The sequence below is a fragment of the Ochotona curzoniae genome, unplaced genomic scaffold (assembly GCF_017591425.1).
Source record: "Ochotona curzoniae isolate NIBS_2020 unplaced genomic scaffold, NIBS_Ocur_1.0 contig_48, whole genome shotgun sequence".
Classification (NCBI taxonomy): Eukaryota; Metazoa; Chordata; class Mammalia; order Lagomorpha; family Ochotonidae; genus Ochotona; species Ochotona curzoniae.
Window position 1 is genome coordinate 2,111,969 of NW_024466391.1, and position 25,091 is coordinate 2,137,059.

Genomic DNA, 25,091 nt, shown 5'->3' on the forward strand with positions numbered 1-25,091 from the left:
ATGTCGCCTGCCACCCTTGCCTCTTAGCTGGCAGTGTGCCCACCAGTGGCGGTGTGGAATGCCGTGTGAGCACTCAGTGTGCTGCCTGGGCCTCTGCTGGGGACCTGCCCATCCCACCGGAGGGCCGGGGTCCCCGCTCCCGCCCCCAGCCTGGGCGGCCCAGCCCCAGTGTTGCGGGCATTGGGGAGGGAACTTGCCATTAGGAGCCCTCTCTGCCGTGAGTGGCTTCACGTGGGCTCTGCTCCACATGTGGAACTTATGGAGAAAGCCCCTCCCCACTGCAGGTGGGTCTCGGCTCTCTGGCTGGCCACCCCCGCCTGTGCAGCCTGAGGGACAGGTGGGGCCTTGCTGGACCCCATCTTGGCTGCCTCCCCAGCAGCTGCCGGCCTCCCCACCCCATGCCCTGCCGGGGCTCCTCTTGCCCATGCAGAAGCTAACCGCCCTCTCTTCTTGTCCCCTCCCGCCTGGGCACAGCAGCGAGGGAAGAACACGCCTCTGGATGCCCCGGCGGCCCCCCTGGACATGCTGCTGCCCTGGCCCCAGCTCCACAGCACTGGTGGGCTGCGGCGGCAGAAGCGGGACTGGGTCATCCCACCCATCAACGTGCCGGAGAACTCCCGCGGACCCTTCCCCCAGCAGCTGGTGCGGGTAAGTCCCTCAGGTGTGGACCGAGCAAACCCTTCTGGTTTTCCTGGTGTGGATGCATTTGCCCCAAGTGGAGGCCCCGGCAGACGTGGGCAGAGGCCAGGCCAGAGCTGTGGGAGCCCAGCGGAGACCAGCTGTCTGCAGCAGTGACTGCACTGGCCGGGTTCCCCGCAGACCAGGCCCCAGGGTGCTTTCTCAGGGCTCAGTGGGATGGGCATCATCAGAGCTGACCACAAACAAGGGGCAGGCTGAGGCTTGCATCTGCTGGACCCACCTGGGGGAAACTGTCAGCGGAAAGCCCTGAGCTCGCTCTGCGGGCTGTGCGGCCTTGGCCCCGCAAGGTGAGGTTGTGCCTGTGACTGGGCCTGGGGGGCTTCCAAGCTACCTCGTTCCACAGCAGCTCCAAGAAATCTGTCCTGTTGCCCTCCCGAGCGGGCCATGGGCCAGGTGCAGGCACCTCACACTGGGCCCTGGTGGCAAAGGGGGCACGTGGCCATGATGGGGCAGCCGGAATTGCCTGCAGCTTTCCAGCATGGTCTGGGACTCCCTGGGGCTTCCTTCCTCGGCCCTCAGGCACGTGCTAGCCCAGGGAGGCACTCGCAAGCAGGGAAGTGGCCGTGGCCAGGCATCCTACCATGGTCATGACTGGGCCCCCCACTGTGGCTGTGGACAAAGCCCCACCCCTTGTGGCCGTGAGCTTGTCCCCGACCCTAGCCCGTCATGGCCGCGTCCAGAAGGATTCCCAGGCTAGCCTCAGCCAGGTGATTCCTGTCTGGCCCCCACCTGTGGGGAGCAAGTCAGGGTGGGAGCCAGCCCTCGGTGCACAGGGTCCTTGTCCTTCTGGCACCGGGCAGAGCTGCCTCCTCCTTGCCAGCACAGACCACTGGTCCTGGGTTCCAAAACGCAGGATGTGGGTAAAAACAGGCCGACTGACACACCAGTCAGGAGAGCAGAGCACCAGGGCTGCAGTGCCATGGGGCTGCCCGTGGGATGGAGCCAAAGGGTTGCTGGTCCTTTATGCCCGCCCCTGCAGTCCTCCAGCCCTAGGTGGGGCTCCCCACGCCAGAGCATCTTCCCCCAGTGAGCTGCGGACAGCAGGGCACTGCCCAGGGTCAAAGACCTGACCCCTGAGGAGGCTGAGGAGCAGGGGAGAGTCTCCCAGGGCAAGGATCAAAGACAGGCTGGGTGTGGGGCAGGGCACGTGGACACCCAGTGAGAGGAGGGCCAGGTGTGGGGCGGGGCATGGCCCGGCCACCCAGTGAGAGGAGGGCCAGGTGTGGGGCGGGGCATGTGGACACCCAATGAGAGGACGGCTGGGCGTGGGGCGGAGTACATCAGTATCCCAGTGTCTCTAGCAGGCCAGCCTGCCCACTGCCCACAGGCCAGGGCCAGCAGCCTTCAGTGGTATTCCTGCAGCCCAGGGCTTACCTAGACCTGGACAACAGTGTCGCTGCCACTCAGCAAGCTTCACTGCCTGCCCTGTTCTGGGGCGTCTGCTCCTCACGGGAGCCCCGTCGGGTAGGATCAGGGCTGAATTTTGTCATGCGTGGAGATGCACACGGCTGCAAGGAAGGCCAGCTCGCTGAGTCCTCGGCCCCTGTCCCGTGCCCTCCAGGGCCTCCACAAGCCACTGCACCCCTCCGCACGCCAGAGCTGTGCTGCCCCAAGCTGCCTCTCGTGACAAGCCAAGGACAGGTGGCACTTGGTTCTGGATTCTGCTCCTGGCCCGTTTGGGTCCCAGAAATCCATGTTGGCCTTGCCACCTGCCAAGAACGCAAGTACCCTGAGCCTGAACTACCGCTCGGGGCTCTGCCCATGTCAGGTTAACCTGGGTAGACAGCATGGCAAACACTACCCCATGAGTGCTCAGCTGTGTCTCCCCTGCCACCCGCAGTCCTGAGATGTGGAGCCATACCTCCCGCGGCCTGCCAAGGGGCAGGGCTGAGCCAGTGATCCCCGAGTGGGTGGGGTGCAGCCTGACAGCCCCCCAAGCTCCACACTGCCCCTCTCTGGCAGCCGCCGTCCCTTCTGGAGTTTGATGGCAGAACGCCAGGTCGTCGGGGACCATCCTTCTGTGTGTGACAGTGCCCGCTGCGCCTGCCAGGTGTAGCTGGGAGCACCCCAAGACCCCTGGCCCCTAACTGCCCTTTCAGTTCTCAGTATAGCCAAGGTCCTCGAGGCTCCTCCAGCAAGGCCAGATCCAGGGGACTTGGGGATGGGGTAAGTACAGGCCCCAGCAGCAGGCTGACGCCGCGGCCACACCCCTGCCTTCCAGATCCGCTCCGATAAGGACAATGACATCCCTATTCGCTACAGCGTCACGGGCGTGGGTGCCGACCAGCCCCCCATGGAGGTGTTCAGCATCGACTCCATGTCCGGCCGTATGTATGTCACGCGTCCCATGGACAGGGAGGAGCGGGCCTCCTACCATGTGAGTACCAGTCCCGCCGCGTGGCCCCTGAGATGCTAGGCGGGAGACGGCAGACCCCAAGGAGGGCCGGCTGCCACCCTGGGCTCCTGCAAGCCATGCCTCATTGCTTCCTGGGGTCCTGCCAGGCCTTGCGGGAAGCAGCCCGGGCAACCCAGTGTCGGCACTGCTCAGCCCGCCCGCCTCCCCGGCCCTGGTTTAAGGGTCCCACAGCCTTTGCTGCCCTGCTAGAGTGGAGGGAGGGATGAGAGAGGAGAGACCTAGTGTTTGCACACAGACACAGGGCGAGTCCAGTCCACGCCACTCCGGTGGCCAGGAGTGCACCCTCAGGCAAGTCTCCGCCCGGTCTGCACCCGGCCTTCCCCTGCCCAGGGGAGAGTGCCCAGCAGGGCTGAGCGCGGCCCCGCAGACTCCCAGCCCCGGCTGCTGTCCTGTCCTGGGGAGCCCGCAGAACGAGGCTGGGTTGGCGCCACGTTGTGGATGGGCTGCCCTGCTGCAGCCGCCAGGGCACTTGTCCTGGCTCAGGGCCTTTCCTGAGGCCCGCTCCCAGCAGGACCAGGTGCTTGCATTTCTTGCGGGCCAGTTGCTGGCCGCCAGGACGCTTGGTCTTTAAAACTGTACCCAGCCCTGTGGCAGGCGCAGGCGCTCTGCTAAAATATCTACTGGAAGATAAGTTGGCAGCAGTGAGGCCAGAGCCTGGGACGGCCCCCGCGCAGGGCTCTGCGAGCACAGGGCCCGTGTGTGCAGGTCTGGGCAGGAGGACGGCCCTGGGCACCAGGGTCACCGCAGGTTGCAGCCCTGACCAGCACCTGCAGGCCAGACCACCCTGCCGCAGCCCAAACTTCACACAGGCACCCCTCCCGGAGAAGGGGGAGACGTCCCCAGACAGCCCGCCTCTCGCCTGCAGGCAGCTCTCAGTCCAGCAGCACCTCATGGGCCCACAAGGGCATGGCAGTCCCTTCATGCCCCCTGTGTCTCCAGTGCCTTGCTCAGCACCGTGCCCTGCCTGCAAAGCCAGCCCTTGGAAGGACAGGGGCACCCATGTGATCCTCACCCGTCCGTGCAGGCCCAAGGCAGGCTGGCCCATCAGCCCATCTGTGCAGGCCCCAGGCAGGTTGGCCGGTCACTCTGTCCATGCAGGCCCAGGCAGGCTGGCTGGCCACCCCGTGTGTGCAGACCCCAGGCAGGCTGGCCGGTCACCCTGTCCGTGCAGGCCCTAGGCAGACTGGCCAGTCACCCTGTCCGTGCAGGCCCCAGTGGCCGGCCACCCCGTCCGTGCAGGCCCCAGGCAGGCTGGCCAGTCACCCTGTCCATGAAGGTCCAGGCAGGCTAGCCACCAGTCACTCCGTCTGTGCAGGCCCCAGGCAGGCTGGCTGGTCACTCTGTCCATGCAGGCCCAGGCAGGCTGGCCGGTCACCCTGTCTGTGAAGGCCCAGGCAGGCTAGCCACCGGTCACTCCGTCTGTGCAGGCCCCAGGCAGGCTGGCTGGTCACTCTGTCCGTGCAGGCCCAGGCAGGCTAGCCACTGGCCAGCCCTCTTCTGCATTTGGCCCTCCTGCTGCAAAGATGGCAGCATCAAGCCACAAGATGACCACTTCTAGTCCAGCTCCAAGTCACTGTTTCCCGGACGTGCCATGCCCTCCGCCACCTCATGTCCCCTCCTGGACAGACACCCGTCCCCAGACAGATGGCCGGGAAGGTCGGGGGGGACCAGGAGCCTGCCCTTCAAGATTGCATTCTACGTCAAGTTATTATTTATTTGAAAGCCAGAGACAGACCAGGAGCTCCCGTCTGCTGGTTCACTCCCCAAAGCCCACGATGGCAGGACTGGTCAGGTCACAGCCCAGCACCGGGAGCTCCAACTGGCTCTCCCAAGCACTTGCACCATGACCAGCTGCCCCCTAGTGTGTGCGTGGGTGGGGGGCTGGATTGGAAGTGGATGATACCACATGGGTGTCACCCACGGCAGCCACATACTCACCCTGGGAAACTGGTTGCCATGACAACGTGGCACAGGATGCTGCAGCGCCTCGGGGTCCCCTACACTGGTGACAGTGCAAGACTCCCAGTGGTGCCGTCACGGGCGCCTCCTGACACCCTGGGGTCCCCAGGGGACTCCCCCCTCACTTGCTCACAAGGACATGAGATGAGGCCCCTCCCCCCCTACACACACACACCGTCCTCTCTGTACCAGCCTAGAGACCTGACAGGTGTGGGAGCCATGAGCCAAGGCCGTGGCTGTGCGTGGGCAGCAGTGGGGCAATCCCGTCTGCACCCTGGGGCCAGGAGCCCAGTGGCCTGCAGCACTGTCCACACTGCCCTCGGCCTGATCCCATCCATGGGGCCTTGGCCAAACAGTGGCCCCTCCCAGAGGACCCTGCCCTCCTCAAGCTGGCTGCTGTCCTCACACTGGGCAGCCAGCAGCTCCTCCCTTCCAGCGCCCCTGCCACGGGGTCAGATGCTCTGGGGCAGTTGTGTCCAGCCCCCAACCACCTCCCCAAACCAGCCAGTCCAGCATAGCACCCTGGAGCCCCTCCCTCAGGGCAGGAGGGTCTACCAGCCAAGTACCTGCCCTGTTGCCCCTCTTGGCTGGGGCGAGAACCAGTGCAGTCTGGGGCAGGGGGCATCCCAGAATTCCTCACAGCTGGCCTTGGGCTGGACGCGGTGGATGCTCCGATTAACCATGTCCCCACTGAGACCCAGGCCTCTCTGCACCCCCATACATCCCCTCCCCGGGGTCCCACATAGGCCTCCTAGTCACAGAGCTTTAAGCCCCACCCCCTGCTAGACACAGATGTGACTGGCGGCCTTGGGTCAGTGCTCGCTGGCAGTGTGTAGAGTCCGGGGGGACTCTGAGAGTCACCTCTCTTTTGCACCTGCAGAGGAGCTGCTGATGCCTGCCTGGGCTGCCTCCTGTCACAGGGCAGGGGACTGTGGGCCAGCCAGCTGTGTCCCCTGCAAAGATATGGGTCACTGGGAGATGTATCCCCTCAAGTCTGTGGATCAGCTGAGTGGTATACCCCAAGGCTGCGGGTCAGCCGGGAGCTGTACCCCGCTGGCAGAGGGCACAGGGGAATTGCACTGGCTCCACGGGCTGGCCTGGGGCCCACTCTAATGACCTGTGTGCCCCCCAGCTGCGCGCTCACGCCGTGGACATGAACGGTAACAAGGTGGAGAACCCCATCGACCTGTACATCTATGTCATCGACATGAACGACAACCGGCCCGAGTTCATCAACCAGGTCTACAACGGCTCCGTGGACGAGGGCTCCAAGCCGGGTGAGCCAGGGCGCAGGCTAATGGGCAGGGCCTCCCGGAGCCCATGGCCCCGCTCTCATGGATGTCAGCGAGCATCCACGTGGGCTCAGACCAAGGATGAGAGGGCTCCGTGGACGAGGCAAGGGCTGCGATGGGTGCCCAGAGCACTGCTGGCCACAGGAGGCCGTTCTGCAGAGGTGACGTGCAGCTGGAGCCAGAGCATGAAGCAGTTGGGGTACTGGCAGCCTGGGAGAGGCCCGAGACAGGAGACCAGATTAGAGAGGAGGCCACGAGGCCTCGCTTTGGGCCACACATGGGCCCGGTGTGGTCCTGACCCAAGCGAGTGCCTCCCACACCCTGTGCCCAGAGCCGTGTGGCGCAGCGTGCCCTGCCAAGGCTGCATGCTGCTCCCTGGAATCTGGTCCCGCAGGAAGCATAAACTGCAAGTTCCAAGCGGCTCTGCTGCTTCCCTGCCACCGTGCCCTTGGCTACAGTTCACTTCTGCAGGGGCATCCTGGGCGCTGCACCCGGCGCCTGACTGTGGTCCCCAGCAGGCTGCCTGGGCACCTGGGTGCAGTGGGCTCGGCTGGCGGCTCAGTAGCGATGAGCTGTTTGCCAGGTCCCGCAGGGGTCTGTGTGGGCGCAGAGGGAGGCCAGGGCTGCCAGGGCTGCGTACACACAGCCTGTGGCTCATTCAGGGCTCAGGGTGGCAGCGGGCACCTGTCTCAACAGCCTCATGAACCGCTCGCTTTTACCCTTGTCACTCAAGGCCTCAGATAGCGGATTCTCGGGCCCAATAGCGCCCTAGTGGCTGGAGTGCCAATGGGCAGTGCGCCAGGCTCTGTGTGTTTTGAGAGCTGCTGGAGAAAAGTGGTGCCCGTATTGATGGTTTCAGAGCTTAAAGTCTCTGACTGGAGTCTGTGAAGCAGCAGGGGCGTGCACATGCTGCGGATGGAGTCAGGGCACCGTGGCCCGAGCGAGGCGTGCACTGCTCAGCGGCTGGTGCTGTCTTTCCCGTGCTGGGGTGCTGGGGGTGCACCCACCGGGCTGGGGCGCCCGACAGTCATCCCAGTGCTAGAATTTAAATCTTTAGCCTCAGTGATTTGAGCAGAAAGCCAATTATGGTCTGAATTCGTCTTCAAATTAAACTGCAATCTAAGGTTTGCGAGATGAGTCCTCGAAGGCATGGCAGCCTTGGCACAGAGGCCCAAGGAAGACCCCGGCAACAGAGCTCAGCTCTGCCCGCACCTGTTAGTGGGAGCTGATTGAAAGATGCTTGCGTCTTCCTGCCTCTCCCAGAGCAGGCACATGGGCCCTACCTTACCGCCACACTTGCCAAGGACCACTATGCCTCTGCAGCGGGCACAGGGGCCTCCGCTGGCCACTCGGCTTCCTCTGTAGAAGGCCCTGGGCTCCGCGTCCCTACAGCAGGCACTGTGAGCATAGCGCTCTGTGCATACCCAGTGAGGAGACTCCAGCTGCTCCCTGCCTGGGCCCCTCCCGTGGGTCTCCCAGCCCAGCCCCACATGAGTTGAGGGTCCCAAGGTTTTTCACTGTCTCCCACTGCTTTCCCAGGCTGTAAACAGGGAGCTGGGTCAGAAATGGAGCTTCTGGGATTCGAACCGGTATCCATATGGGTTACTGGCACTGCAGATAGAAGATTAGCATTCTATACCCACACTGGCTCCACTGTGTGTTTGGTCCATGCCTCTGAGGTGCTCCCCATAAGCCCCCAAGTGGGCTCAACGAACAGAATGCTGGGGCCCTCGATGTGTGCAGCTCTGCTGGCCCTGCTTAACGGAAGAGGTCAACCTTGAAGAAACTTCTAGCTCTGGTTGAAATCCTTCAGGGGTTTGGGGGGTAGGCAGGGAGGGGTCGGCAGGTCCATACTCTGAGGTCCAGCAGACATGCTCGTGGCACGGGTGGGGCCTCAGGAGGAGCACTCTGCAACTGACTGGTGAGGCCCGCCCGGGCGCCCCCTGAGCGGCTCCCTGCTTCCCAGGCACCTACGTGATGACGGTCACGGCCAACGACGCGGACGACGGCACCACGGCCAACGGGATGGTGCGGTACCGCATTGTGACGCAGACGCCCCAGAGCCCGTCCCAGAACATGTTCACCATCAACAGCGAGACCGGGGACATTGTGACGGTGGCCGCTGGCCTGGACCGCGAGGTGAGGCGGGCACGGCGGGCAGTGACAGAGCGGCTGGTCCCTGGCCAGAGGAGACAGTGTGCTGCTGGCCTCCCGGGAGCCTCCTGGGACAGCCCTGCTGACATGGGGCAATGCAGAGAGGGGTGGGGCCCAGATAAGCAGGGGGGACTGCTCCGTGCTCCCCAGATGCGAGTCGGGCCACCGTGCGTTCTGAAGTGATGGAGAAGGAACCAAAGGGGTGCCATGGCCCTTGTTGGTCGTGGGGCCTGAGACCCCAATCCTTTCATGCCACCAGGGCCTCTGCCTGGCTCTCCCTCCACCCAACCCAGAGCACACCCCCAGGAGGCCCTGGGAGAGGGTGCGGTGAGGAGGGCTCACTTCTGCCGCAGCAGCGTCCCCGTGGGCCCTGGAGGAGGCGTCACCACCGCCTGGATGAGCTCATTGCCTCCAGCCACGCTGGGCGTCCCTGGGACCTCACGGTCAGCAGTAGCCCAACAGATGCTCCCAACTGGGGCCCTCAGCCCTTAGAAGCTGCACAGCCACCACCGAGCTCCCAGCACATGACCAAACCCGGCTGGGCGGCTGAGAATGGGGCACTCAAATGCCCACGCGTGGAGCCCAGCATCCTTGGGAAGGGTGGAACTAGGAGAGAGGGCACAGCATGGGTGCCCCAGCTGGCTGTGTGGGCAGGCTGTGCCCGGGACCTGTGCTGCTGGCGTCCTCAGGGAGGTGCAGGTGCAAAGGTCATGGCCAGGGGTCAGGCAGGCAGCTGGGGGTCCATGGTTGCTCTCTAAGGCAGCCCCTCCCAGACGTGCTCGTGTCTGAGCACCAATGGTGACAGTACACAAACACACATCAGTACCCAGGAACAGCACTGCGCCCACACCTCTGCAAGCCCGTCGGAGTTCCCGGCAGGCTGGGCCGGCCCGCTCAGCTAGGCCCCTGTGCGTGCCCTGGCCTGGAGCAGCCCTGAGGATCACCCAGCAGGGTTAGCCGCCTGCCCACTCCGAACAGCAAGCGCAGCTTGCCCTCTAGTGGCAATCAGACGCCACACAAATGCTCACCAATACATACATGCATGCCAACATGCAGGCTTGTGTGGGCACACACCTCACATGGGCACACGTGGGCACACACAATTCCTACATGTTCTGTGTGCAGTAGCCTGCTTGGTTCCCAGGCCAGAGCACAGCATGCTGGGATACCCGGAGGGTGATGTCACACCGCAAGCCCCAAGACCAGCAGCACCCAAGGCCTCGGCCCTTCCCACAGGCGCCCCTGCTGCCCATGGCTAGGGCAGTGTCCAAGCACGGAGCTGTGGGGCGCAGGTGGCTCGGCTAGGGGGCAGTGTCCGAGCACGGAGCTGTGGGGCGCAGGTGGCTCGGCTAGGGGGCAGTGTCCGAGCACGGAGCTGTGGGGCGCAGGTGGCTCGGCTAGGGGGCAGTGTCCGAGCACGGAGCTGTGGGGCACAGGTGGCTTGGCTAGGGGCAGTGTCTGAGGACGGAGCTGTGGGGCGCAGGTGGCATAGCTAAGGAGCGGTGTCCAAGCATGGAGTTGTCGGGCACAGGCAGGGTTGGCTTGGTTTGGACAGGGCAGAGGGGCGTCTTCATGCTGGGGTTCTGAGATGGAAGCCTCAGAGAAGTGCACTACGCCGCAGCCAGTCCCCCAGTCCATAGCTGCGCACATGGCCCGCGTTGATCACACACCTGGACATGTGTGGAAGACTAATTTCAATGGTGTCATTGCCTAGGACAGCCTGGCAACTGGGTGTTAGCCATGGTCACTGGGCAGTGTCCATCCCACTTTCAGGACACATGCCAGGCACCCTGCCCGTGTCCCTGTGGGCACTCCCCAGGGTGGCAGGGAGCTGAGCTATGTATGCACATCTGTAACCGGGCAGCCTCTCCAACAGTGGTGGCTTCCCCTGTGCCCTCCCCGCAAGCTATGAGCCCCTGTCCGCCCAGGGCCCTGTCTCGCGTGGCTCTCGCCTGTGCTCTGTCCTGCCCTCCCTGCTTCTGTGTACAGAGCCCCCTCCTCGCAGGCTTCTGAGGAAGTCACTCGCTCTGTGAGCTGTTGGGAGTGGGTGGGAGGAGCTCGGCAACCTCAGCCAGCAGCCAGGAGCATGTGGCATGGGAAGGCTCTGTAATATGCGTAAGCTGATTGGAGTGACAGACGGTGTCAGACCCTGTACTGGCACGCACACCCACAAATCAGGTCTGGGATCACCTCAGATGAAGTTTCTCTGGGGATCCCTCCAACTGAACTGCTGATCTCAGAACCCCAACCATGAAGGGACTATGTCAGCCAGTGGATTCTGAAGAGATTTCATCATGCTTGGAACAGCAAGATTGGCAGCAATTCAGAACTGATAAACTATCAAAACCACCTGAGCAGTGCCCTGGGAGCAGGCCCCACGTCGGGGACCTGGGATGGGTGGGGGGGCTGAGTGGGGCTTTTCCCTTTATCTCTCCCCGACCCCAGATACAGAGTAATAATATTAATGTGGGAAAAATTACTGAATTTTACTGTGTTCCCTTGTAACATTAAAAAAAGGCAGGCTCTGTAGAAGAAGCCTGAGGGGTGGGGCAGACGGCTCAGCGGACAGCCAGGGGGGTGAGTGAACGGAGGCACAGGGCATTGCTGAGGGGTGGGGCGGATGGACGGACGGGTGGTGGATGGACGGATTTGTTGGATGGATGGCTGGCTGGCTCAATGGAAGGATCAATCAATCAAGTGGACGCATGTGGGGGTGTGAGGGCTGGCCAGACGGGGCGGATGGAGGCACAGGGTTAGGCTGAGGCAATGGCAGCATGCAGAAGGGAAGGAGGTACAGTTGACCTGCTGCGAGAAAGCTCAGATACGCGTGGTCCACAGGTGGAGGAAAGCTGCTCCTACGGCGACGTCGTTGCTCACTCAGTAGATGTCAGCCACCTGAGCCATTACTACTCACACAGTGACCCAGTGTTGGTGGCACGCCGGGTGGCAGGCCAGGGCCCAGCGGTGCACACGGACAAGAGCACGTTCTGGGACCCATGCCCTCTCCCAGGAAGTCCAGGCCTGCTAGACGGGGGTAGGGAATGGCCAGCCGGGCCCAGCCGCCTCTCCTGAGCCCACGCCAAGCCTGCCCTGAGCAGGGCACCGTGAGGGGCACGCAGGGGAGAGGCTTCCCTGGAGGCAGAGCCACTGGTTCCCGTAGCGGGAAGTGTTGCCCTGCATGGCATGGAGCAAGGGGCAGGGGTCGACTCCGTGGGGTTCTGGACGCACGGTGGGGAGGAGAGCGCCTTCAGGGCTGCGGCTGGGGCAGTGTGTGAGGAGGGCCAAGTCACGGGGAGCCACAAGCCCTGCCCGCCTTTTCCATCGCTGGGAGGGCCTTCCGCATGTCCCTCTTGCCTCTCTCCTCGGTCTCCCCCTCACCCATAGGGAGGGGAGAGGCTGTGTGCAGGGAGGGGAGGGCTGTGTCTCCCCCATTGGCAGCTCTGACCTCAGGCCACCCCACACCTTACTGCCTGACTCCAGCAGCAGGTGTCACACAGGGCCCAGTGCCAGGTCACTCCATCCCGGGGCGGGCTCCTCAGATGCGGAGTGCCCACACTGCTCATCATAAACTACACTGTTCCCCACGCGTGTCCCCCCAGAAAGTCCAGCAGTACACGGTCATCATCCAGGCCACTGACATGGAGGGGAACCTCAACTATGGCCTCTCCAACACGGCCACGGCCATTATCACCGTGACAGACGTAAACGACAACCCGCCCGAGTTCACCAGCAGCACTGTGAGTCCCAGGGCCATGTGGGGGGAGGCGCCACTGCGTAGGGCAGAGGGCGAGGCCAGCTGGGAGGAGAGGTTGAGGGGGGATGGCACTGCCGTAGGAGGCATCAATATGAAATCGGATGGACTGACAGGCCTTTGGGCCAAGGAGCCAGCCACCAGGTGGTGTGCATGTGTCATGGGCGTGCAACATGAGTACGGGGCCTGAGCAGGGTCAGCAACTGCCCCGCACGGCCCCCATCATGACACAGGGAACTTCCCCGGGGCGGGGCTGGGCACCTGAGTGCCCTGGAGGACACCCCAAAGAATACAGCCATCGCTATCCTAGGGCCGCCAAACCCCGCCCAGTCGGAAGGCCCTCTCCATGCCCTGGGGAGCCCAGTGGTGGACAAGGGCGCTGGAGCCTCAGTGCCCAGGACATGCCTGGTGGCATAGTCAGACACCCCTCCTGCCGGTGGCCGACCCAGCCCGGCATCACCCAGCCACGCTGTCTGAGACCTCGAGGCCGTCAGGGCAGCAAGGTCTAAGAAGGCTGAGGACAGCCAGGCCCGCACCCATGAGATCTGCAGGACCCGTCTGCTGGGCCCTGCCCCTCCCAGGCCCTGTGCTTCTGGGACACATGTCTGGATGGCCCCTGCTGGCCTTGCAACAGCATCCAGCCCTGATGCCCACTGCCACGTCCAGCTCAGGTGTGAGGCAGGAGTGGGCTGTGGAGGCTGTGCCTCGACATGTCTCCTTGAGGGTAGAGCCGTGGAACCTGGGTTCCTGTGCCCAGGTGGAGGGGGTGAGGCCTGGCCTGCATGAAGTCACAGAGCGCCTTCCTGACCGCATACACCGGCTGGCGCCGGGGCCACCATCCGGGCCAGTGGGCAGCAGGCGGGCCTCGGACCCTACTGTCCAGGAGCACCAGAGGAGCGCTTTCCTTCACCAGCTCCTGAATCCCAATTCCTGCATTCCTAGGCGGGGGCCATCAGGGCTGCCTGTGTGCCCAGATGAGGGCCTCCCTGCTGGGCCACCACAGCCTGTCCCAGGTCCTGGAGGGGAAGCCCCTGGGCTGGCCTGGCCTCTGTGGGTGCTGTCCCGACCCTAGCTGAGGGCAGGTGTGATGGTGACCACCCCCCGGGGTCACAACACCCACCCTGCTCTCTGTGGGGTGCCATGAGCGCTGTGGTGGGATGAGACCCCCATGCTGGGAGTCACCAGGGAAGCATGGAGCCATGAGGCTGAGGAGTCACGTTCTGGCCCAGCCACCACAGCACAGCACCCGAGGCCAGGGTCGGTAGCAGCAGCTGTTGCCTGGCCAGCGCCCACCCCCTGGCACACCCTTGCTGAGCCCCTGGGACCAGAGCCCAGGGCCTGGGCACCAGGGCCACTGCCATGACTGCCCAAGAATAGGGTTGTCCTAAGCACCAGCATGCGGGCAGTGCCTGCCCAGTCCTGCCACGCCTGTCCTCACCAGGCCGTGAGCACAGCCCGGATCCCAAGTCTTTGTCCAGGCTTGACCCCACTTCCGTCTTGTATCTCAGGGACAGGACCTGCAACAGGATGGAAGGGTCCTTGGTGGAGAAGTCGAGGGACACAGCAGTCAGGCCACGGGCCGGGAGCCAGCCTTGGGGGATGCTGGGATCCCAGCTACGCGCGTAGGCCCACCTGGAGACGCATGCACACACATGCTGTGTCTCCCTGTTTCGCTGCAGTGGCAGGCACAGGAACCACAGCAGCCCGCGCCTTTAGTGGGAGCCTCAGGCCTTCTGGGCCCCCTGCTGCCCTCCGTGCCCAACCTGTCAGTCCCATGAACCTGCTGCCTGGGTCCTCTGTGCAGACAAGGGGCGCTTGGAGTGGTTTCTGAGAAAGGCCAAGAGTGTGCCCGGACCCAAGTGTGTGTGGGAATGTATGTGCACGCGTGCATGTGTGCCTGCATATGTGTGTGTGACACACACATGTGCAGGAGGCTTGGCTGAGTTGGGCGTGGGCAGACATGAACCGTGGTCTTGCTGCGGGACTGCACCGCACTGCACCAGCAGCAGCACTGCCGCGTCGGCCCACGCCTGTAACGCGCTCTCCCCTGCCATGTTCCAGTTCGTGGGGGAAGTCCCCGAGAACCGGGTGGAGACGGTGGTGGCGAACCTCACCGTGCTGGACCGCGACCAGCCACACTCGGCCAGCTGGAACGCCGTGTACCGTATCATCAGCGGGGACCCCTCAGGCCACTTCAGCGTGCGCACGGACCCCGTCAGCAACGAGGGCATGGTCACTGTGGTCAAGGTGAGGGCCACAGAAGCTCCTTGTGCGGCCTTGGCGGTTCCTCTGATCGAGTCCGCCCGCTCCAGTGTGAGTGCTGAGGGCAGACAGCGGCCTCCAGGATGCCTTCCTGCCCACCTGCCCCAGGGGCGGAGACCAGCCAGGGGCCAGTGGCTGTGCTTCCCCAACACGTGTACCACAAGAGCAGAGGCAGAACTGTGGACCGATGGGCGACAACCAGTGAGCTGGCCTGAGGCCATGCGTCATTGCCATCCACCCAAGGACGGCACATCAGGGTCCCGGTCCTCTCCCCTCTTGGGGTACAGTGATGCGTATCCCACAGGGCTGTCCCTGCACCCTGCTTAGCATGGATTCTCCCTCATCAGCTGGACCAAGCCACAGGTCCTAGTGCCCCACCACCACAGGCCGCCCACGGCTGAGCTGGGCAAGCTGAAGGCCCAGGCCTGGGTGAGAGGGTCGAGGGTCAGTGTGGAGTGGGGGAGCAGGGGCTACAAGGCAGGACCAGAGTCTCCCCCAGACTTGGCCTTCCCCCCATGATGCCCCAACCTCAGCCACAGGACATCTGACACCAGAGCCAGGGCCAAGTGTGTGTGGCCTCAGGACACTAGGCAGGACTGACCCGGCCGCCGGGCCCGAGGGCTCAGCACCTTGGGTCACCGCCTGTGGTCTCCTGTGTCCCAGCCCCATGATGTCCCGGTCACTGCAGGACCCTCAAGGAGGCCGGGCAGAGACAAGGGTGGCCTGGCTTCGTTTGATTTGTCATCAATAACACATGGCTTTTCTTTCAAAGATTTGTTTATTTTAAAGTGATTGGAGGCGAGCGAGCCATCTTGCCCCTGCTGGCTCACTCCCCAAAGGGCTGGGCCAGCCAGCACGGGGTCAGGCGGGAGCCAGGCACTCCACCCGGTCTCAGGTGGCTGGGCCCGCACTGCAGCCGCATCTGCCCTTCCGTTCCAGGCTGTTGACTACGAGCTCAACAGGGCCTTCATGCTGACCGTGGTGGTGTCCAACCAGGCCCCACTGGCCAGCGGCATCCAAATGTCCTTTCAGTCCACGGCAGGGGTGACCATCTCCGTGGTGGACATTAACGAGGCCCCCTACTTCCCCTCCAACCACAAGCTCATCCGCCTGGAGGAGGGCGTGCCCACAGGCACCGTGCTTACCACCTTCTCTGCCGTGGACCCCGACCGCTTCATGCAGCAGGCGGTGAGGTAGGTTGGCCCACACTGCAGCCCAGGCTGTCAGAGGGGCCAAGCAGGGTGGGGGCAGACACTCCTCCAGGGGAGCCCGGGCTGTCAGAGGGGCCGAGCAGGGTGGGGGGCCCGAGGCAATCCCCTCACTGCTCCTGTACACCCCCGCGCAGGTACTCCAAGCTGTCGGACCCGGCCAACTGGCTGCGCATCAATGCCACCAACGGCCAGGTCAGCACGGCCGCTGTCCTGGACCGCGAGTCTCTCTTCATCAACAACAACGTTTACGAAGCCACCTTCCTGGCGGCTGACAACGGTGCGTCCTGGCCACATGGCCGAGGCGGGCAGCCCCTCTGCCTGCCCTGTTCCTGCCCCGGGGTGGGCGCTCACTTGTCCCCGTGTGCTGTGGTCCTGAGCTGCCTCCTGGCCCCAGACCTGCAGCTAGCACGCATCCTCGGGCAGCTGGCCGCTGAGGACCTGCCCCGGGAGGCTGCAGGCCGGGCGTGGCCCGTGGGGCCTCAGTACACGTCTCACGGTGCAGGAGGGGCCCGGAAACAGGTGCTTCAGGGTTGGCAGCTCCCTGCTGCCTTCACGCCGTCCACCGGCACTGCTGGCCGGGGCCCAGGCTGGGTCAGCGGGGGAGCAGCCTGCACCCAGGGCCAGCTCTGGGGGCTACCTGCTTCATCTCGGCCACGTGCTGGCTCAGGGCTCCTGGTCACCCAGAGCCCCACAGAGCAGAGGCACAAGGGAGAGACTCAGCCTGAAGTCCAGGCTGGGGCAGACACAGGGCAGCGGCCTGCCTGCAGGGAGGGGACACGCAGAGGCTCCCAAGCCCCAGGCTGGGGTGGGTCCCCAGCAGCGGGGCCTGGGTGAACACCAGGACATGGTGCCCACTGTCCCACGGCCCCAGTCCGAGCGGTCGCCCCATGCCTGCAGGGATCCCCCCGGCCAGTGGCACAGGGACACTGCAGGTCTACCTCATTGACATCAACGACAACGCCCCCGAGCTGCTCCCCAAGGAGGCGCAGATCTGTGAGAAGCCCGGCCTGAATGCCATCAACATCACGGCGGCCGACGCCGACGTAGACCCCAACATCGGCCCCTATGTCTTCGAGCTGCCCTTCGTCCCAGCTGCTGTGCGCAAGAACTGGACCATCACACGCTTAAATGGTGAGGCCATGGCCACGCAGGAGCTGGGTTCTGCAGCACAGGCAGTAGACAGAGGGAGGGGGCAGTCCTGCAGGACAGGCAGTAGACAGAGGGAGGGGGCGGTCCTGCAGGACAGGCAGTAGACAGAGGGTGGGGGCGGTCCTGCAGGACAGGCAGCAGCCACACTGTAGGAACTGGGCCCCAGCCAGGCTGGCCCTGAGGCTGTTGGCAACTCCCAGGCCTCCCTATGGGGAAGGGCTGGCGAGCCCCAAGGTCTTCGGCCCCTCTGCACCCTCAAACCAACGTGGGGCCAACAGGCCTCGAGCAAGGTAGCCCATGACCCACTCCAGGGGGCCAGGATTCAGGCCCCACTCTGGGGTAGGGGATTCCTTACTAAGCCCCCACACGGGACACCTGCACTGGCCTGGCCCAGCACCGGCAGGTGCCAACACAAAACAGCCCTCGTCCTCTCTGCTCAGTTGTCAGGTGGCCTCTCAAATAACTGTTTTAAAGATTTAATTCCTGGAAAGAGTTGGACAAATGTGTAGAGAGCTCTTTCATCCACTGGTTCACTCCCCAAATGGTCGCAATGGCCGGGACTGGCCTAGAGCAAATCCAGGAGCCGGGAACTTCTGCATCCCCCACACGGGTGCAGGGTCCCAAGGCTTTGGGCCATCCTCAAACCCTTTCCCAAGCCACAAGCAGGGAGCTGGATGGGAAGCGGGACTGCCGGGATTGGAACCGGCACACATACGGGATCCTGGGCATGTGTGAGGTGAGGACTTCAGCCACTAGGCTATCATACTGGGCCCAAATAATTTTTTTGAGACACTATGCCAATTTTGTGGCCCGGGACAGTTTCCCAGCTACCCCATGCGAGGCCCGTACGCACGACTCAGCCCCTGCAGCAATGCAGGCCGCTAACGTGTGTTCACTGTCCGCCCAGGTGACTACGCCCAGCTGAGCCTGCGCCTCCTGTTCCTGGAGGCTGGAGTATACGAGGTCCCCGTCATCATCACCGACTCCGGGAACCCCCCACTGTCCAACATGTCCTTCATCAAGGTCAAGGTGTGCCCATGTGACGAGAACGGTGACTGCACTGCTGTCGGCGCCGTGGCGGCAGCCGGGCTGGGCACGGGCGCCATCATGGCCATCCTCATCTGTATCCTCATCCTGCTGAGTGAGTGAGGCGGGGGTGGGGACGGCTGCCCTCAGATCCCCATGGTAACGGAGGCGGCCCCAGAGCCCACGCCCCTCCCCACCCGCCCAGACACCCCACCGATGGCACTGGTGCACGCGGTGGACAAGTGTGCCCACTGGCTCCCCAACCCCAAACTCCCAGAAGCCCCTGGGTTCCCAGATGACAAAGGGGCCACCCCTTCCCAACATGGAGCCGTATTTTCTGCTCTCCTTGATTCTTGCCATAGCACGCTGTATCCGGAGCCCTCACGTGACCCCTCCCCCTGCTCAAGGGTACAGGGGGAGAGGGAAGGGCCAGCTGAGCCCCGCCCTAGGAACTGGGGGGCCACACCAGGCGTGTGTGTGCAGGCGTGCACCCACTCGGGTCCTGAACGTGGAGGTCACACAGGCCAACAGTACATCCTGGCACAACCAAGCGTGCGCACGCACGCACTCACACCTACACACGGGGCACTTGTGTGGGCATGTGCACGTTGGCACACACCGCTCATGCTTGCCATCCCCCCCAAAGCCCACATGTGCGCACACACACGCCACCTACGTGTTGGCCCTCCCCACAGCCATGGTCCTGCTGTTTGTCGTGTGGATGAAGCGGCGAGAGAAGGAGCGCCACGCCAAGCAGCTGCTCATCGACCCCGAGGACGACGTGCGCGATAACATCCTCAAATACGACGAGGAGGGCGGCGGCGAGGAGGACCAGGTGGGGGAGCGAGGGGGAGGGGCCAGGGCCAGGGAGGGAGGGGTCCACGCAGGGGTGAGGGGCCAGGGCCGGGCAGGGAGGGGTCCACGCAGGGGTGAGGGGCCAGGGCCAGGCACGGAGGTGTCTGCACAGGGGTGAGGGGCCAGGGCCAGGCAGGGAGGGGTCCGCGCAGGGGTGAGGGGCCAGGGCCAGGCAGGGAGGGGTCTGCACAGGGGTGAGGGGCCAGGCAGGGAGGGGTCCGCGCAGGGGTGAGGGGCCAGGGCCAGGCAGGGAGGGGTCTGCACAGGGGTGAGGGGCCAGGCAGGGAGGGGTCCGCGCAGGGGTGAGGGGCCAGGGCCAGGCAGGGAGGGGTCCACGCAGGGGTGAGGGGCCAGGGCCAGGCAGGGAGGGGTCTGCACAGGGGTGAGGGGCCAGGCAGGGAGGGGTCTGCACAGGGGTGAGGGGCCAGGGCCAGGGAGGGATGAGGCATGGGGGCCAGGACTGTGCAGGATGAGTCTGCCACGGAGCAGGGGCCCCACCCTCCTGGGGCCCTGCCCGCAGCACCTGAATCCTCAGGGGGACTCCCACTTGTCCTCCTCCCTTCTCTCCAGCACGACCCTTGCCCAGCACCCTGGAGGGAAGGGGCTTGAGGCAGCTGGGGACACCGAGGCACCCGACGCTGCTGGCACTGGGCCTGTAGGGCGGCCAGGCACCCGGGAGGGTGGAGTCTGGGGCCCCTGATGAGTAAGTGCAGGATGTCCGGGGGGCCCCGTTCCTGCTGTGAGCCTGCAGGGATGGGAGTGGGCAGGGCAGATGGCATGGACAGCAAGGGTCCTAGAGCAGGAGTGGGCGCTGGGGGTCCTCCAGGTGCTGCTCACACAAGCACCCCCTTGACCCCCAGGACTATGACCTCAGCCAGCTGCAGCAGCCTGAGGTGGCGGAGCACAGCCTGAGCAAGGCCCCCGGCGTGCGGCGGGTGGACGAGCGGCCCGTGGGCGCCGAGCCCCAGTACCCGGCCAGGCCCGTGGTGCCCCACCCGGGCGATATTGGCGACTTCATCAGCGAGGTGGGTGCTCCTCCGGCAGGGGCCACTCTGGAGAGTGACCAGCTACCCGTGGAGCGAGGACAGGGCAGGCCTCCCCACTCTGCCAGCGCAGGGCAGTCCCCTGGAACCCTTGGGTACAGCCCAGGAGCCCCAGCCAGCACAACCCTGCCCCCCACCAGGACCAGCACCTCAGGTCAAGCTGGGCACATGTGCTGCTGGGTGGGGAAGTTGGGGAGCACTCCATGGGGGCTCCTGAGAGCTCAGCAAAGCTGACCCTAGAGGAGATGCAAGGTGTGGCAGGGCGGGAGCCGGGGCGCCTGGGTCCCCGTTTTCCCTGGAATGAGCTGACCCGCTCTGGGCTGGGCCCCAGCCACACTGCCTGTGCCACAGCCATTTCTGGCCTGTCCTCCAGGCCCCGTGCGGCTGTCTCAGGCTCCTGGTCCCTCAGCACCTAGCATGCACCTGCTGGATGCAAGCCCCTCCCTTTCCGTCTCAGCTGGGCTACCCCCACCTTCCTACCCCCAAGCTCACCCCAGGTCTCTGGCCGCAGGGACTGCGAGCTGCTGACAATGACCCCACAGCACCCCCATATGACTCCCTGCTGGTCTTCGACTACGAGGGGAGTGGCTCCACCGCGGGCTCTGTCAGCTCCCTCAACTCGTCCAGTTCCGGGGACCAAGACTACGATTACCTCAATGACTGGGGACCCAGGTTCAAGAAGCTGGCGGACATGTACGGAGGCGGCGACGAGGACTAGCCCAGCCCGCGGCCCGGGCGGGGGGCCGGCCCGAGCGCGAGGCACTGAGGGATCACGCATCTCCCAGAGCAGCAGCACTGTTGAAAACGGAAGTGCCTTTGCGACCCGATTCCAGGCCCTCACCCCGCGGGGCACTGGGGCAGCCGGCCAGGCCATGCCCGCCCACCACGGCCCTGAGGATGCCAGCTCGGGCACGGGGCCTTTGCCTATTTCTCTTTGGTCTTTAAGAAGTGATTCCTCTGAAAAAGGAGTTAGGAGCCCAGATCCCGGCAACCCTGGCTGCAGGTGGGGTCTCCCTGGGGTGGGGGTCTCCAGTCACCCACAGGCCTCCCTCGAGGCCAGCTGCCACCCCAGAGCCCACTGCCCCAACCCCTTCTTGCCCTGCACAAGTGGTAGAGAGCTCACCCTTCCCCAAGGGCGGCACACAGCCCGGTCCCCGTGCAGGCACACTGGCCCCTTGGGCCCTGGTCCACGGGAGCCACGAGCTGGTGTGGACAGCTGGGGGGCCAGCCCATCCAGGGCCTCTGGGCTCCCAGGCCACAACCTGAACCCCTTCCTCAGAACCCATGCCAGGGAGTCAGCCGCTGCCTCCCCAACCCCTCCCCCAGGCAGCTTTGGCCTTGCAGACACAGAGTGGACACCTGTGCCACAGTCATGTCCCCACAGGACATCAGGGTTCCCCCCAGTCCCTGGCCCCAGGGCTGACCTGGATTACAGGCCCTTCACTGTCCACTCACCACCTGTAGATGCTGGGGGAGCGGGCACCCGCCCATGGGTCGCCTGCCACAAGCTGCCCACTCTCTGCACATGGCCAGGCTGGGCGCAGACTCTCACGTCCAGGGGCAGCCTGTGGGGCCAGGGGCCCCGGACCTGACAGCCCTAGGCTGTGCTATGCAAATTGCTGGGCCTGGCTGTCCAGGGCTGGGGAAGTCCCAGCTCTGCTCTGTGGAGTACAAGGGTGGGCGTGCAGGAGCCAGGCTCTCGGCCCACACGCCAGATTCGCCAGCTGCTGGGCACGGCTGTGGCCCCTCCCTTGCCCCTCCTCACTGCCAGCCCCCTCAAATTCAACCCCAATCCCACAGGTGGAGGCTGTGCCTCGGGGCCCAGCCTGGGGACACCCACAGCACCCCAGGTGGACAGTTGGTGCTGGCCAAGGTTCAGTGTGCCCTCCAGCTCTCGGCAGGGCCTGGCCAGGGCTGAGGGCATAAAGTCTTTTCCTGCAGTTCTTGTGCAACAGGGTGGCCGCAGTCCTGGGCCGCAGGGGCCTTCCCCCGCCTGGTGCCGGGCCGGCCACCTGCGAGGCCGGGACACCGTGGGCTCCTGACTGAGGGCTCCTAGCCCCGGAGCTGGGAAGGGCGTGCCAGGCTCCAGCCCCGCGGCCCGCACTCGGCAGGTGTACATAGGCAGGTCTTCTCGCGCAGGCCCGGGCACTGCTGCTTGGAGGACGTCTGCCTCTCCCTCCCTCCCGTTTCCATTTCTTTTGCATGTTTCTTTTGGAAAATGGACAAAAACGTGTAGCAGCCCGCATGACTGTGGTTGTCTTGGGAAGATGCCGGATATGACGTGCTCGCACTGCACCGTCACGCAGGTGTTCCATCTTTTTTTGTAATCGTCAACAGCACAACTATTTTGTATTGTCGTTTGTATCATTTTGTACCAAAAACAGAAACCAAAAAAAGGCAAAAAAAAAAAAAAAAAAGGCAGCGTGGATGTTTTGCAATGTGGTCTTCATGCCGGGCGGCGGCCACACGGGGCTGCAGTGTACGCTGTGCCAGAGAAGAAATAAAGCCCCTTTCACAGTCCCGTCTTCCTGTGTGCAGGGCGGGGTGCGCACGGCAGAAGGCGGGATGGGGCGGGGGTGGGAGGACCCGCAGTCCCCGCCCAGGTTCCCGACTGCGGGAACTCTTAGTGCAAACACTGGTGCCACATGGGTGGCGGGCACAGCAGACAAGGCTGCAGTCCCAGGCGGGCACTGGGTCCCGGCTGCTCCACTTCCATCCAGCTCCCTGCCCCCACGGGAGACCCAGAGGCGGCCACTGGCCCCAGCCCGGCCCAGCCCGGCCCAGCCCAGCCGCTGTGGCTCCTGGGCAAGGCAGAAGAGAGAGATCTCTCCTCCGTCCAACCCTTTCATACAAACAAGATGTTTAAGAACAAAGTGTTAAAAGGTCATGGAAAACATACTATGCAAAAACCATGAATGGTTAAAAAATGTTCTGCACCTTTAAAATAGAACTTTAGCGCCCTACGCAATAGCGTAGTGATTAAAGTCCTCGCCTTGCACGCACAGGGATCCCATATGGGTGCCGGTTCTAATCCCGGCAGCTCCACTTCCCATCCAGCTCCCTGCTTGTGGCCTGGGAAAGCAGTTGAGGACGGCCCAAAGCCTTGGGACCCTGCACCCACATGGGAGACCCAGAAGAGCTCCTGGCTCCTGCCTTCAGATTGGCTCAGCTCCAACAGTTGTGGCTGCTTGGGGAGTGAACCTTCAGATGAAAGATCTTCCTCTCTGTCTCTCCTCCTCTCTGTATATCTGCCTTTCCAATAAAAATAAATCTTTTTAAAAAATAGAACTTTAAATTCTACTTGTCCACAAACCCTCCGAGGCAAGCACAGGCACCCAGGAGGGCTCCCTGAGGGCAGTGGGTAGGCAAGGACCTGTGCCCAGGCCCTGACCACATGTGGTTCTCAGACACGCGACAGCACCACAGCCCACGGGACCAGCTCTGCCCCTGACCTCCACACACACAGCACACAGCAGGCTGGCACTCGGGCACCTGCAGCGAGGCCTGTGCGGACCCCAGGGGAGCGGCAGTACCCACAGCCCATCCCTGCAGCCTCTTCCATGTGTGTGTGGTATGGGGCTGTGGGCTGGCCCTGTGGCCCTGCCAGAGAGAGAGAGTGTATGTGTATGTGTGTGTCAAGGAGAAGGGGGCCCGGTCCTGTGTGTGTGTAGGGAGTTCATGGCCAGGGTGTGTGTGTGTGTGTGTGTGTGCGTGCGTGTGTGTGTGTTTGTGAGCAGGGGGCCTGAGCCCTGTGGCCTCCTCCTACCAGGGTAGGGAGTTCACGGCCAAGCAAGCAGCTATGAGGGGCCAGGGGAAACAGGTGCACACACAGGCCACTGACCCCAACACTGCTCAGTGCCAACCCTCCCAGCCACAGCCTATGCCATGGCCATAGCTCTAACCTGAGCCCCTAGGCCTCACCTGCCTCGGCCAGCTAATCCCGCAGCTCCAGCCGAGGTCCTGCACCATGTCCCCTCTTCCCACTGCCTCCCCCAGCCCTGGGCTGAGCCTCCTGGAACAGCCAGGCAAGGCAGGGCACTGCTAGCTTGCCCCTGGTGCCAGAGGCCTGGGTACCAGTGAGCACAGCCCAGCGATGATCTTCTCATGTGGACACTACACGCTGCAGTATGACCCGGCCTCCTCCCTGGCCGGAGCTGTCCCCTGCGACGACACAGCAGCTGGGGCCTGAGCCTGGCCTCACCCCCCTGGGGGAGCATGGACAGATCCCCAAACTCCCAGCGCAACACCTGGGCTCCCAGGGGCCGCCTGGCGTCCGGGAAGGGACTCAGTGAGAAGGAGGCGCAGGCCTCTTGCGTCCCTGCTCCCCCCAGTGGCTCAAGCACCAGCTTTAAATCCAGGCAGTGCCAGAGGGCGTCCCAGGGACACGGCAGCCACACGGCCCAGGGAATGGGGGGCTCCACAGAGACCCACGGAGAGCTCTGCCTCAGAGCTACCAAGAGGGCTCAAGTTCTCCCTCCACGTGCACGCCCACCTCTGGCCAGAGACATGTCTCTGCTGTCACCCACGGTGACCTGCCCAGGCCCCCAGCCAACACCCACGGTGACCAGCCCAGGCCCCCAGCCAACACCCACGGTGACCTGCCCAGGCCCCCAGCCAACACCCACGGTGACCTGCCCAGGCCCCCAGCCAACACCCACGGTGACCTGCCCAGGCCCCCAGCCAACACCCACAGTGACCAGCCCAGGCCCCCAGTCAACACCCACGGTGACCAGCCCAGGCCCCCAGCCAACACGCACGGTGACCAGCCCACATCCCAGGTGTCCACCCACAAGGCAGAGAGGTTCTTGCTGGACACCCCACAGGTGGCACCTGCTCTGTGTCCCTCCCTGCCCTCAGACCAGCCAAGCTTTCCCTTGCACTCCTGAGGGAGCACCACACAGCGAGCCCTGTGCAGCCCAGGCACCACTTGTCGGCTGTGGTGCTGCTGAAACTATACACACAATTCGGCAACCACTGGGCCCGGGGGGCCCCTCCCAGCTGCAGGTGCCTGCCCCAGCAGGCCCACTCTCCTCTGCACTGAGGAGGGCAGGTGGCCAGCTCACAGCACACAGCCCCATTGCTGCATGGGGCGGGGTGCCGCAGGCCTCGGTCCTCCCCTCTCCTGCCCTGTATGTGGACACAGCCTGCACACAGGCACTGCAGCAGGTGCAGGACCTCCACAGCTGGCCAGGACCTCCACAGCTGGCCAGCCCCAGTGACGCAGGCAGGAACCCCCACCAATGGCTGCAGGTTGGGTGCACCCACGCCCTATTG

The 25,091-nt window shown here is 64.2% G+C and overlaps 1 protein-coding gene across 3 annotated transcripts in view; it reads left to right on the forward strand.

Moving 5' to 3' along the window:
* CDH4 (cadherin 4) overlaps positions 1–20,544 on the forward strand; it is a 111,848-nt gene extending 91,304 nt beyond the window's left edge. For 2 of the 3 annotated variants that reach the window (XM_040988147.1, XM_040988148.1), the window contains 13 exons: positions 475–648; positions 2,921–3,076; positions 6,207–6,351; positions 8,333–8,505; positions 12,120–12,257; positions 14,333–14,518; positions 15,473–15,726; positions 15,879–16,021; positions 16,642–16,875; positions 17,801–18,034; positions 18,615–18,754; positions 19,635–19,799; positions 20,329–20,544. In XM_040988147.1, the coding sequence (XP_040844081.1) occupies positions 475–648; positions 2,921–3,076; positions 6,207–6,351; positions 8,333–8,505; positions 12,120–12,257; positions 14,333–14,518; positions 15,473–15,726; positions 15,879–16,021; positions 16,642–16,875; positions 17,801–18,034; positions 18,615–18,754; positions 19,635–19,799; positions 20,329–20,535 (2,349 nt within the window). In that variant the 3' untranslated portion in view covers positions 20,536–20,544. The remainder of the gene's footprint in view (positions 1–474; positions 649–2,920; positions 3,077–6,206; positions 6,352–8,332; positions 8,506–12,119; positions 12,258–14,332; positions 14,519–15,472; positions 15,727–15,878; positions 16,022–16,641; positions 16,876–17,800; positions 18,035–18,614; positions 18,755–19,634; positions 19,800–20,328) is intronic. The other variant, XM_040988146.1, reaches the window with a different exon arrangement.
* Positions 20,545–25,091: the final 4,547 nt, after the last annotated feature.